A 14,926-nucleotide genomic window follows, 5' to 3' on the forward strand; every position below is an offset into this window, starting at 1 on the left:
CACAGAACCATAGATGCTTTTCCTCAAAATACAAGTGCAAAGCATCTATGATTCCGTGCATAACACTACTTCAGCTTAGTATCAAATACAGTGTTCTGTCCATTCAGGATCAAAATGATGTCCCGTTCCTATAACAATAAACGATGTCTACATGACAGATTTTAGTTGGAATTTAAAACACATAAGGTTGTGTGCCGTATTAAACATGATTTGTTGATTCTTTAAAACACCAACCAAAACTTGTCACATAGACACCGTTTATCATTCTACGAACGGGACACCGTTATACACCATGACTTGAAAAAAAGAAATGGATAATGTATCCAATTATGTTAGGGTGTGGATTAGTGACACATGGCATTTGAATTGTCAATTAAATTTCCAATGAAAGGGAAATCCATTTCCCTTGAACATCAACCAAAAAGCAGCAGCCAAAAAAGAAGCCGAAAGAGGTCACCCAATATATGTGACCCTTATTACTAGGGGTGCACATTGGATTGGATAAATCCGAGATCCGAACCAATCCGAAGCTTTTGGATTGGATTGGTTCGGATTAAACACACACACGGTTCGGGTACGGATCGAAGAAAAAAAAATCCGATTAATTTGGTTCGGTTCCGGATTAGGATATAATAGAACCGAACCAATCCGAAAACCGAACCAATTATATATATATATATATAATTATTTAAAAAATAAAATTTTCAATTTTTTATTTCTTTCTTCTTCTTCCTTTTAATTTTTTTATTATCCCAAAGTCTACGTTTAAAAAAAGTCCTACTTATTTTTAAGGTTTGAAGATTGGAGGAGATAGAATGCTTGGATTGAGGAAGAAAGTATCTATCTTTAATAAGTAAGTATGAGAACGAGAACCGATCCGAACCAATCCGAACCAAGATTGGATTGGATTGGTTTGGTTCTATAGAGTAATTGGATTGGTTCGGTTTCAAATTTGTAGAACCGATCATGTTTGGTTCGGTTCCAATTTTGTCAAAATCCGAACCAATCCGAACCATGTGCACCCCTACTTATTACCATGAAAACTTCTCATCTTTTTATCTCTCTTACCCTTTTTCTAGAAGCCAACAACGAAAACAACCCCACATCACTTCGAAAAGACTCTTAATAAAATAAAATAAAATCCAACCAACATCAACTACACATAAATCACACCCTCAATCAATCACTCAAAAAATCAACTTTCCTTCTTTTGCTTCTAGAATCTATTACCATTCCATATATCTCGCGTTCGCGTCAACTTAGCAGACTAAGATCCTTATATTTGTAGTTTATACACAACTCTCTCTCACTCCTCAACAAAATTCAACTTATTTCTTCTTAGATGACTTTTGTAAAAGAATCTAAAGAGAGTTTAATGGAAGAGAAAGAAACTCTCTGTGAAGATTCAGAAGCAGAGGAAGCGCTTTCGTTATGCGATCTTCCAATAAGTGGAGATCTTGAAGATCACTCTTATTCTAAACAAGATGAACATCATCGAAGATCATCAGATCAAGAATTCTTCGAATTCTTCAACGATCTAAACTCCGAGATGCGCGCCGCTGAAGATATAATTTTCTGTGGAAAACTTCTTCCGTACAGATCATCACCTCCTCTTTCTTCTAATCATCATCATCATCATCATCATCATTCCAGTAAAATTGATGAACAAAACTTCGATTTCAAGAAAAAGAGCTTTTTTCATCGAAAATCAGATTCGATGAGTGATTTACAGAGATCTCAATCTGGCGTAAAAAGTCGATTTATGAGGAACAGTTACTCGTTTGATTATCGGAAATTGAACAGAGATTCGAGTTCAAAAATAAAGAGATCATCATCATCATCATCATCAACGTCTCCAGTTAAAGCTAACGATTCGATTCCGTCAGGTAAGTGTTTCGGAAAATACGATTTTAATTCAAGATCGTCTTCGGTGAGACCAAGACGAAATTTATTTACGTTTGGATTGATGAAAACTCCACCAGAGATGGAACTTAGAGACATCAGAAACCGTCAGAATCGTAAGAATCCTTCATCTATGTTTCCTATGTTTGATCGAGAAGAAACAGTTTCCGTTAAAAGAGACGGAGGGAAGGGGTCTTGGAGTCTGTTTAGGGCTTTAGGTTGTAAAGGCCATGCTAACGCCGTTGTAACGTCGTTACGTTGCATTCCGCAGGTATAAAATTGTAGTCGGTCCGTCCGTCAAATCCTACCACAACTAACATTTACTCATGGCATACCAGTTTCTATGTAGAAAACTATTCAATTTCAATTTTCAAAAGGATTGGTATGTTGTAAGTAAAAGTTGGTGTGCTAATACAATATCTCTTGCATTTCAATTTCAAATTGGGAAATTAATACGGATCTCTAGGCCAAAGTCCTCATCTCTAAGAAATTTGTGTCGGTCTGTTCTCCCATTTGATCCGTACGTTTGATGAGTCTGTGCCAAACATCGTTTGACGTTTGAAAATTCCTTAGAATTAAAGAAAAGTTTTTTGATATTGTTGAGAATTTACGTAGAAGGCAAGATGGAAAGATTCTACAGTGACGTACACTAAATTAAATGGTGGGGACCAATAAGTGGCGGAAAGAAGGATGGAAGGTTTTGTAGCTTTCAATTTAAAATATTCACGAGAAGCTTGATGTGGTTACAATGTATCTATTGCTTTCTTTGAAATGTCCAATCCGACAATAATAATAATAATAATAATTATTATTATTATTATTTTTCTTAAATTTTTCTACAGTATAATGTTGTTGGACGAATGTAATAGAGAATATAGATTTCCTTGGCATTAGTGTCCTAATAAATATTTGTTCTCATTTAATTGTCGGGATGTGTATGATTTTTATCTCCAATGCTCTGATTAGAACAAAAGTAGGAACCAAGTTTGGATTTGGCAAGAGATCAGTTTGGTTAAATTCAAAAACAAATTGAAAAAAATTCAATTATTTAAAAAAAAAAAAATCACTAATTTATTCAAGCATTACCGAATTTTCTAATTAATTGATTTTTTTAAATAATTACCAAAACCCTTTTACATGTCGATTGATCACCGTTTTATTTTTAAAGTTACTTTTGGATGATTTTCTTTTTTTTGTTTTGAAATTTCGTCAAAATTTGTTATTGAATAGTGCTGAAGTGAGACCTCGGATTAGAAACTCGACGTGAAAGTGGATGGAAATCATAAATGCTTTTCATTGAGATACGAGTGATGAAAATCATCTATGATTTTCATCCACATTCATGTAAAGAAATGTGATATGAAATTTCAGCTCGAGGTCACTCCAACATGACTCTTTGTTAGTATGGTGGGAAAGACTAATCGGATCATTTAGATCTTCCTTTGTTACTATTTTGATTGCTATAAACAATTATATTGCTTTTGGGATCATCATTATTAGTCAATTATCAAACTGGAAGCCATTTTCTTCGAGGGACCCTACTAATAATTACATCATCATCTTCAATGATAATAGTTATTTAGGGTTTGTCATAATTATTTAGGGTTGACAAACATGATACCCATTTAGTAAGTCAACTTTAACTTGAATTGAGACCTCACAATCAATAGTGAATATGTTTTTATTTCATGTCTTTCTTCGTTCATGGTTCCATATTTTTGTATCTTTAGACATAGGGGTACTAAATCAATCCATCCCAAACTTGGTGATTAAATTCTACTACAATGGTGATACTCTATGGGAGATCTTGAGGAAAAATAGCCCCAACTCAAAGATAATTGAAAGTTTAGGGTATGTTTGATATGATTTTTTTTTTTGACGATTTTTTAGACTTTGAGTCGAAAAAGTATGTTTGTTGGTAACAACTTCTATTTCAATAATTTTTTTGAGAAGTCTAAAACTATGTTTTAGAGAAGCCTTACTGGGATTGCTTTCACATGAGAGCCACTATGAGAAGTCAATACCAAAAAACTATGGGGTAGAAATGATGATTTCACCCCTCATTCGACCTCTATTTACTACTTGTTCTACTTCTTCGTCAGTTTTTGTAACAAATAAGATTCTTTTGGATGTAGCTTTATAGACTTTAAGCTTTTGCTTCTCTTAGACACAGAATCCTAAAAGCAAAAATTAGAATTTGTAATAGACAACCCTTAGTGTTTCTCATTCTTATGATTTATTCCATACAAAAAATGAAAAATGAAAAAGTAAGAAAGAAGTCGTAGAATATCTTCCTTTAAAAGAGATGCTTTGGTATCAAGTCCTACTACCTCAATTATTTCTAAACAATAATTCAGATAGCATAGGGGTAGGCAAAAGAGACATTTTCGTCGTTTGTGGATCACTCGGATAAATGCAGGAATTCGTGAGAATAGGGTATCCAATATTTATAGTCGATTAATACATGATCTGTACAAGAGGCAGTTGCTTCTTAATCGTAAAATACTTGCACAAATAGCTATATCACATAGGAATTGTCTATACATGATTTCCAATGAGATCATTAAATAAGTAGATTCGAACGAATCTACTGGAATGATTTAAACGAAGGTCCCCGGAGAATGAACTCCGGGAAGGTAGAGTAGAAATAAATATGTAAAAATGAACGAATACGTGTCAATAAAAAAAATATTGATATTTTCTATCCGTATTTTTATCCGTATCAATAATAGAATCTTCTCTTAGATAATCACTAATAGCTACACCGTCTAACACATAAAAAAATTCGGGGTTATATGTGTTGCAATTATAGGAGATGTCTAGGACCTCGTTGACTTGTAATGGTGATCCAAAAATATATGAGTCCCTCTTATGTTCATAATTAATATATTTATGTGATAAAAGATCATATCTGTAGTTTTTTTTTAATTTTGCTTTTTGACTCGGTAATGAATCCACTGCATAATTCTTTTTTTTCTCATAATGAATTAATAGGTCTTTATCATATGAATCCAAATTTTTTGAGTCTTTTTTTTGAACCATATAACTTTGATTGACTCTATTTCGCCATTTTTGCAGTCCTAATCTAGACCATCTAATCTAGCAAGACTTTGATTTAATTCATACCATCAAAAAATTCGAAATTTATCCAATCAACATAGTTAACATAATAATAATCTTCTATTCATATAGAGGAGAAAATGAGCCTTTTGCCCTGATGTTTCAAACCACTCCCTTCCTTTCTTCTTTTTCTGACTTTTTTTTATAAATTCATTGAAAAAGTTCCATTTACTCTGAGTAGTCCCCGTTTTTTGTTTTGCTTGCCCACTATTTCTTTTTCTTATTTATATTTTATATTATAAATCTAAACAAGAGTATATTAAGATTTCAGAAGAACAAAATTCGGTACGCTCACCCCAAATTTCTGGGATGATACTTTGATGATGATAATGAAATAGGTCCTTAGATACCAAACATTTGTACTGCTTGCACTGCCACTATGCTCAACATTCACAACCATACCATGTAAATTGCATAATCTAAAATTGGGTAAGCTGGATTTGAACCCACGAGCTCAAAGTGTTTTGCAATCTGTCAAACCAACTTAGCTATGGGTCTAAGCTCATCTAAAATAGAATTGATTATGTAATCTTAAGCATCATATAATATGATTTATTTTCTAAAAATGTAAAATAAAACTACTTTCTGAAATCTTTTTAACTACTCTTTTGTAACAACTTTCTGAAGTACTCGGCGTCCTCGTAATAGCCATTGAACACCATTTCTTCCACTCGAATATTTTTAAAACCATGTCTTATGTTAATCCAAGCGTCTTGGAATCTTGAATTAATCTTATAATTAATTACTCTTCAATTCTATTATCCTTATGTGGTACATAACCTGCTCTCTTCATCTTAATATGAAGGTCTTGGAGCAAAGAATAAATCAACTTAGCTTGACTATGAGACTTATCTCTAACCACAAAAACATGAACTCTATTATCTACTTCAATCCAACTACACCCAGGTTGCTTCTTCAATCCCTTATCCTTCATCTTCAACCTCACCTTCGCTGCCTCTCTCCATTTCCCAGCCGAAGCATATATGTTCGATAACAATAAATAAGTACCCGCATTTTCAGGTTCGACCTCCAAAAGCCTCTTAGCGGCTAACTTCCCTATCCTTATATTCCCATGAACATTACAACCACCAAGAAGAGCTCCCCACACACATCCCGATGGCTTAATTCCTAGATTTTCAATAAAATTAAAAGCCTTCTCAAGTTTCCCCGCTCGCCCACACATATCAACCAAGCATGCATAGTGGTCTTCTCTCACTTCGATTGACCCATCTCTTACCAAGTCATCAAAGTACTTCAGCCCTTCATCCACCAAACCTGAGTGGCTACATGCTGAGAGCATCCCAATGTAGGTGACATCATCGGGTTTGAACCCCAATTTCTGCATTTCTTCCATCAAGAAGATTGCCTCTTTGCCATACCCATGATGGGCATAGGCTGCAATCATACCATTCCAAGACACCAAGTCCCTTTGGCTGGACCTATCAAACATCTCTCTAGAAACATTTATTTCCCCACATTTTGCGTACATGCTTATGAGAGCCGACTCCACGAACGCATTATTCTGATAAGTTGTCTTGCTTATAATCTGATGAATTTGCTTTCCCTCTCCTAGTCCCGCTAAATTGCTACAAGCACTCAAGACGCTTACGAAGGTTCCTTGATTAGGTTTAATTCCCTCGACTTGCATTCTCGAGAAAACCTTCAATGCCTCCTCACTCCACCCGTCTTGGACATACCCTGTAATCAATGTAGTCCAAGTAACAACATTTCTTTCGTGCATCTCATTGAACAGTTTCCGAGCACGATTCAAATCTCCGTTTTGGATAAAACCCGTGATCATGGTGTTCCACGAAGGGACATCCCTCTCGGGCATTCGTTCAAAAATGCCAAGAGCTTCACCAAGCCTCAAATTCTGAGCGTAACCAGAGATCATAGCATTCCAAGATACCACATTTCGCTCTGGCATCTTATCGAAAAGCTCCCTTGCCTCGTCGATTCTCTCATTTTGCGACAAACCCGTAATCATCGCAGTCCAAGAAATCACATCTCTCTCAGGCATTTGATCAAAAAGCAGCCGAGCTTCATCAATCCTTCCAGATTGAGCGAAAGCAGTGATAATTGTGTTCCAAGAAACAATATTTCTGTCAGGCATTTTCTCAAACAGCTCAAAAGCTTGATCAACACGACCGTTCTGCGCATACCCAGAGATCATAGTGTTCCAAGAAACAACATTCTTATCGGGCATTTGAACGAAAAGTTTCTCTGCTTCTGAAATCTGATTTGATCGAATATACCCAGCGATCAACGCCGTCCATGTTACAACATTCTTCTTGGCATTAACTTTGTCAAAGAGAAATCGAGCTTCTTTGACCAACCCACATTTGATGTACCCAGAAATCACAGTAGTCCACGTAACAACATCTCTTTCAGGCATTTGATCGAACAGTTGGCGTGCTTCTAAGATCTTTCCTTCTCTGCTTAATTTGGTAATTTGCCAATTCGACCGAGAGATATTCTGATCGATGGTGTGATCTCTTTCTGTTGTGAAGATTTTGTTGGGTCTGTTTATGGAGTGATAGAGATAGAAGTGTTGAGGCCATGAGAGGCTGAGTCTGGGTAAGAAAGGAAGGAGAGCTTGAAATATTGAGAGAGGAAGAATTTTGGTGGGAATGCTAACGCTAGCACGTGCCAATGTTAGTTGTAATCGAAACAATGCGATCATCTCATGAAGCCCTTCCTTCTCCGTTACGAGATAGGTTTTGCATATTATAGCGTCCCGTGGACACAATACAATATGATGGTTCATTAGGTAAAATCGCCTTGACCATTGCTATTACAAGGTGGCACGTGCAAACCCACATCTATTATAAAAATTAGGATTTTTGTGTGATTAAATTTTTTATAATTCTTTAAAAAAAATTTAAATAAATCTAATTTTATATAATATTTTATCCTTATAATAAGTAATTTGAAATATTAAGTAAGATGATTTTAAATAAAAAGTTATTTTTGTAATTAAAAAAATAAAATTAACATGATTATATGGGGTTTTGAATTGTGATTTTATTTGTTATGATGTAATGACCTGGTCAAATGTAAATCTTGGGGCATCTTTTATATTCTAAATTTCAATGACCACGGGCGCCACTCGATCTTCTCTCACTATGGTAGTAAAGATGAGAAAAATACCAAAAAAAAAAGAGTAAAATCTTAGAGAAATATTGATATGGTACGTCACATAAGGCTAACTACGTGTGTTACATTAATTGCACTACATTGATTCACTCTATCACATTAGATTACCAAATGTCGGGAATCCCCCCCTGTTCAATTACTCTTATGTCTTCGATTACACAAAAAATTTCCCTTCTAAATGCTAAGAAGCCTCGATCTCAGGGTTTTAAACTTAGGTCGAAGTTCTCAACTTCTCTCATCTATACAAACATTAGGCTTGGTTGAATATCTGATTGCATGGGTGTTATCATGATCTCAGGAATGGACTTGCTGGATTTAAACGAATTAAAGTATTTTGAAATATCAAGAAATAAAGCAAAAGATAAAAATGTGAGGAACACTAAATTTTTTTGATGGGGTTCGTCGCATGATGTTGACTATGTCCTCGGACGCTACATCAATTATGCTAGGCCAATTCACTCTATCACAATAGATTACAGACAATTCTTCTATATTACATTTGCCAAAAAATCCACCTACTTTGTTTGATCACACTTCATCATTGATTACATACATTTTTATCTTCTGAATGCCAAGAAGGCCAATGCCAATCTCGTTCAATTACTCTTCGTCTTCGATTACACAATCTTTCCCCTTTTGAATGCCAATAAACCCCCATCTCGTGGTTTTAAGATTAGATAGAAATTCTATTTGCTTCTCCCATATCTTTCCCATCCCTATCTTTTGTTCTCACCCCTCTTTTATAGAGATGGGGTGCTTGGTTGAATATTTGATTGCTCGACTGTTATCATGATCTCAAGAGCCGATGCATGGCAGAATGGACACGTGTACTCGTCTTGCCAGATCTGTCCTTCCCAAATCTCTATGACTTGAGCAAATGCCCTAAGAGTACTTCTCATCTATTATTGTTAGGATTCGGTCATTTTATCACTTGTCAATCTTATCATGTTATCAAAGTTGGATCACCACTTGTGAAGAAACCCATGCATGAGCAAACTACCAAACTCACCCTCTTGGATTAGTACCAATACTCCGATATTTGATCGTATTTAACATTCTCAATATTGGAACTTGGTAGAAAAGCTCAACCAGGGGTGTGAGGGTTGGATTTCTCTTGTTCACACATACATTTCTCGCATTTAGTTAGGGAACAGTCTCTTTGCCTAGTCATCTCAATGGTTACATTTTGATCTTGTCACTAGTCATGTCATATCCTTTTTTAAAGTCTTATAATATCACGCTCGGGGTGTGCCATGACTCAGAATTATATCAATCCTTTGTTTTGATAAATCTTCGAGCTTGGGAATGAGAGATTTCTTGATTGGAGACTCGGTTGTAGATGTTTTGGTTTTAGAATATGGACTACCTCCTTTGAGTTAGTAGGGATTCTTTATTCTTTCTCTTGGTACATATCTCGAGTTTTCACACGTGATTTTTGATTTATGAAATTTTTTGTTACTCCGAACAATTTTTATTTTTTATTTTTATTTTTTTTGTCCTTCTCAACATGTCGTGATGACCATCATAAAAAGTTTGGTACAAGTCTTAGATCCTCCTCGATCTTCTCTTGAATGGAAGTCATTGTCTTGGTGGGAATTAGCTAGAAACATAAATGCCTCACTATCAAAATCAAAATGCCGTGTTCTTCCTTTCTCTCTTTAACCTCCATTTTCTTTAATGCTTCTCGTTACTAACTTGAGTCATTTTCTTTAAATGCAACCTAAGGTTTTTGCTTTCTTTCTTGCAAATCTTTCTCCTTTCACATTCCCCCTCCTCTATTTGATTCAAATATTTTTTTGGAAATATAATAAATTCATAAAAAAGTTAAATACCTTCAAAGAGATTCAAGACCTTGGCATCCTAAGATGTGCTCGTGCCCATCTTAAGTCCGACTTTGAAACGGCCAGCCCGTTCCAAATTTTGAAGAAACCCTCTTCAGTACAAGACAAGTGGCATTTTCTATTTATTTCATGCTCCTACATTTTCATCAAAATTTTAAATACCTCCTTTGAAATACCATGTGGAATCCAATGGAGAGGGTTTCTTGAAAATTTTGGGGCAATATTAGTTATGATAGTAACATTAGAACTTTCCCTGGATGACGAGGAAATCATATACTAAGAATATTGGATGGGAGAATATTTTCTTGTTAATAAGGGAAAAATATTTCTCTCAATGACATTTTCCCGAGAAAATTGCACTTTTCCGAGAAAACTATTTTTCCACACAAATCCTAAAAGTCTGTACGATTGCAATTAATGGTCAAGAGAATGATTTTCCTTGAAAATATGAATTTCAAGTTTGGGTTGTACATTTCCTGGAAAAAGACTTTTTTTTTTTTGTAAAAGTGATTTTCCCTTGGATAATAAAATATCGTTCCACTCCACTCCACTGTCACGATTACCCCCCAATGAAACTAAAAATCAAACATCGAAATTCATTTTTCCTAAAGTTGAAAAGTAAATGCTATGGTTGTGGATGAAGGGAAGTTTCATCAATTAATTAAGCTAGAGCATCAGCTTTATTTCAGTTTTTCTACTCAAACAATAATAAATTTTTTAATATTAAAGTGGCCTTCTTTTCTTGGGAGATACTACTTATTACAGCCATTTCACAGGGGTATTAGTAGAAACCCCTAAAAGAAAATCGAAGTTCTAGGGAAAAGAAATTGGAAAGATCCATGTGCAAGCACTAAAGTCACTCTCTCAACTTAAATGACAATTTGAAAATCGCATTTATCATCTAGATCATTGTTGAAATATCATCCAAACTTTAAGACTATAAAATTCTCCAGATCATACAGTTGGATCTATGGAATCCCACATTGAATCTTAAAGGGGATGGCTAATAAATAAAATAAAATAATAAAAGTAAAAAAATTGATCTTAAAAAGTTATTATTATTATTATTATTATTTTTGAGATCTTTTAATGCATATTTAAAAAATATATATCTTTACCATCATTTTCCCTTAATTCAAGTATATTGTTCCATAAGTAAGCTACAATGGTTGGTATGTTCATGCAAAAATACCTAATTTAACGAAAAGTTGACCAAAGACTTAAAGAAAGTGTTGAGGGGCCGAAGTGAAGGCAACGTTAGGTTCACTTCCACTCCATTGTTCCCATTTGACTCTTTTTTCAAAGTTTCGTAGAAGAGTCGTGCTGGGCTGATACAAACGGCGACACAAAGGTGATAGAATGACGTGGTGTCGTGCATATTACCATAGATACTTTTTCACGAGATACGAGTAAAAAGAATCTACAGTTACGTTCTTGCCACCATCTCATTTGTGTCAACTTTGTGTGTCCGTTTGTGTCATTACAGCATTTTCCTTCATAGAATAACAAACCTTAATTTCTCAAGGCATATAATAGTCAGCTCTCAAGATGGACGTTCATCCCAAAGTCTAGACCATTAGATGAACCCCATGATTCGTTGGGAGATGATTGAGGGTCATAAATGGTCCAGAGCTGGGAGGATGGTCGGTTGAGCTCAGGCTGACAGCAACATTGCCCATTTATCCATATTCTACTTAATTACTTTATTACAAATAAATAAGATGCTATAAGTTGACTAACCCATTACATCAAAAGGGACAAAAGCACCCCGGAAATCATAAAGGGAAGAAGAGTTTTCCTAAAGAAAATGCAATTAGAAAATGTATGATTGTATGCTAATGGGAAAATCATGTCTTAGGAAAATAATCTTCCTTTGTTGAGTACAAAATATTCTCCAACCCCCTCCCCTAACAAAATGTTCTTTTCTTCAGGTGAGAAAATTCTAAAGTTATTTTATGTAGGGTGTGCCAATGGGTCGATTTTGAATTAGTTCCATGTAAACCCGAAATCGGATCCAAACTTAAACATTAGTCTCAATTTTGATTGATTTTGATTCCAGGTACGAGACTTGAGAACTAAGTTATTTATTCTAGAAAATATTGAACATTAAATATCTCTCCATAATTAATAATTATTGTGTATCCATTTATCCGATGGAGACCTGATTCTTAATGGGTCCTTAAAATAGTTACCCATAATCGACCTGAAAATTAATCCGATCTATCATGGTAGACTCAAAATCGATTAATCAATTTTTGATATATCAGGTAATTGGGTACCCATTGACACTCTAATTCTATGATTTTTTTATTTTATTTTTTAACATCTTCCAAGGTGTCAACATTTTTTTAAAAATAAATTCATTTTTCAAGATTATTTTCATGAGAAGTTTTTTTCTCTAGAGTCCTGCCTTAACGGGTACAAGTTCATTCAACTTTTGGACACCTTCCTTAAAGGGTTGAAAAGTCAAAGAAGAAGACTGAATAACACGAGACGGCCAACTAATGCGTTGCACCTAAGAAACAAATAAATTTATTTAGAACCAAAGAGATCCAAAATGCTATTCATTCTATAAGCTTCATCTAACCATTATCACTCTAGAGGATGAAGACGACGAGGCCGGATCTGAGACACCCTTTTACAAGACTTTCTTTCACTCTCACCTCATTTTTCTTTGTTGTGTTCTTCTACATTTGGTTCTCCATCAATGAAGTTCAATTTGAGAGTCTAAGAAAGCTAAGCCAATCTGCTCTCTCTAATTTCCCATACCGAACTTCTCATACATCTCTTGATAACCCAATCGTCGAAAATTCAACCTCGACACCTCCAGACCTCCGAATACTAATCGGTATCCTTACATTACCGGATCAGTACCAACGTCGCCATTTTCTTCGCCTTATATATGGAACACAGTCACCAATAGGAGCTCAAGTCGACGTGAAGTTTGTGTTTTGTAACTTAACCAAAGAAGATCAGAAAGTACTTGTAGCACTCGAGATCATGCGATACGACGACATTATCATACTAAATTGCAAAGAGAACATGAACAAAGGTAAGACGTATACATATTTCTCGAGTTTGCCCGAGATTTTCAATGATACAGATGGACCCAATCCTCCTTATCATTATGTGGTGAAAACCGACGATGATACTTATTTTCGATTGGATAATTTAATCGAATCGCTAAGGCCCTTGCCGAGAGAAGATTTGTACTATGGTTATGTTATCCCTTGTCCTAGTATGGACCCTTTTGTTCACTATATGTCTGGTATGGGCTATTTAATTTCTTGGGATTTAGTGGAGTGGATTCGAACATCAGACATCCCGAGGAATCATACCGAGGGTCCGGAGGATAAAGTTGTAGGTGATTGGATACGTGATGGCCATCGCGCGAAGAACAGGTACAACGCTAAGTGGTCGATGTACAATTATCCAATCCCACCAACCAGATGCACACATGAGCTTTGGCCAGACACGGTTGCTGTTCATCTTCTAAAAGATCAGGAGAAGTGGATCAAGACTTTGAAGTATTTCAATGTGACTAATAATCTTAAACCATCTAAACTCTACCATATTCCTTAGGTAATGGCTGATAATTATTTTGTTTATTCCTTTAATTTGAGGTTTGTTTATTTTTTTAGTCAATAACATCCACTTATGGAGGAGATCTAATTTAATTTATTTTGTATCCTCTAATATCTCATGTTTTGTTAGAGATTAATTATTGGAATGTCTACAACAATAAGGATATATATATATTACTAATTGGTTTTTCTAATTATGATTAATTAGATTCATTATGAGGTTAAGCAATAATTTTCATTGAGAAAATTTCTAATTCAATTTCTACCTTTTGGATCATGTAATTTTCTATTATTTTATGCAATTTAATTCAATGCTCCACAGTGCTCTGTTTTTTTTAGGCTGAATAAGCAAGAATGTATTAAAGAGGGGGGAGAAAACAAAACAGAGGAGAGCCCTTAAGTTACAAACTTACAACTCTTAACTTTAGGAAGACCCATTTGATCTCCTAACTATTTTTTTTTTATATATACAATGAGAGGTAAACTTGAGACATTTGAGAAGATAATTTTAAAACTCGCCTTGATTTGAGTCAAGTCGAAATTAAACTCACAAATTGACATGGATATGTTAACTATAATATATTAAATTTAAAAATAAATAAAATATTTTTGATTTTTGTTCTCTATAAAATATTATATATAACTGAATAACTCGATCGATTTTCTAACCCGAACTTGATGCATTTTGAGCTGACTCAATGAATTGATGAGCTGATTTATGAGTTGACTCAACGAGTTGGTTTCATTGGTTTTTGGGGCCAAGTCACCTTGAAATACAATTTAAGTCAAGCCGAATTGACCAAGTTTCAAGGCGACTCATTTTAGAACTATTATCTTGAGTCCTCTCTAAAGTCAATTAAATGATCAACTCTACAATGCCGAGTTCCAATTACCCCCTTAGGTTTAACAAAGTTTTTTTTCACTGCTAAATTTAAAATTTGGGTGCTTGGTAATCGTCCATTTTCAGCACCTTGAATCAAGCTCAAAAAGATAAAAAATGAATTTTTTCATGAAATCTAGAAGGTAGTGGTGTTAGATTGTTGATGTGGTAATCCGTGTGGGCTCAATGATCCTTGTTAAAATTTGAATTCTTAAAATTAAAATTCCTCGGTAGAGAATGTATATGCAGGAGAGAGAAAATTTCTCTTTATTCATTTTTACTTTTGCACCACATGTCATTCTATTATGCTGTTGTGAGCAAAAAGAATTCATTATTGAAAAGATGGAGGAGAGGAAAAATAATAAAATTGAAATGGGTATAGAGGAAAGACAATAAAATTGTTAGTGTGGAACCCATAAAATTGTAACTAAAAGAGACGTTTA

At 34.7% G+C, this 14,926-nt stretch overlaps 3 protein-coding genes across 3 annotated transcripts; 2 read left to right on the forward strand and 1 right to left on the reverse strand.

The window, feature by feature from the left end:
• The first annotated feature begins 1,375 nt into the window (after positions 1 to 1,375).
• On the forward strand, positions 1,376 to 2,179 carry LOC147392910 (uncharacterized). The gene has a single exon (XM_086456448.1). It carries the CDS (start codon positions 1,376 to 1,378, stop codon positions 2,177 to 2,179), a length of 804 nt encoding a protein of 267 aa, XP_086312574.1.
• Positions 2,180 to 5,413: 3,234 nt separating this feature from the next.
• Positions 5,414 to 7,827, reverse strand: LOC147392911 (uncharacterized). Its single transcript, XM_086456994.1, has one exon. It carries the CDS (start codon positions 7,787 to 7,789, stop codon positions 5,765 to 5,767), a length of 2,025 nt encoding a protein of 674 aa, XP_086313120.1. The 5' UTR covers positions 7,790 to 7,827; the 3' UTR covers positions 5,414 to 5,764.
• A 4,708-nt stretch (positions 7,828 to 12,535) lies between these two features.
• On the forward strand, positions 12,536 to 13,788 carry LOC147392912 (Galactosyltransferase family protein). Its single transcript, XM_086456371.1, has one exon. It carries the CDS (start codon positions 12,624 to 12,626, stop codon positions 13,599 to 13,601), a length of 978 nt encoding a protein of 325 aa, XP_086312497.1. The 5' UTR covers positions 12,536 to 12,623; the 3' UTR covers positions 13,602 to 13,788.
• The last annotated feature ends 1,138 nt before the right edge of the window (positions 13,789 to 14,926 follow it).

Source organism: Akebia trifoliata, chromosome 10 (genome assembly GCF_017979445.1).
Source record: "Akebia trifoliata isolate Shusen 1 chromosome 10, ASM1797944v1, whole genome shotgun sequence".
Lineage (NCBI taxonomy): Eukaryota > Viridiplantae > Streptophyta > Magnoliopsida > Ranunculales > Lardizabalaceae > Akebia > Akebia trifoliata.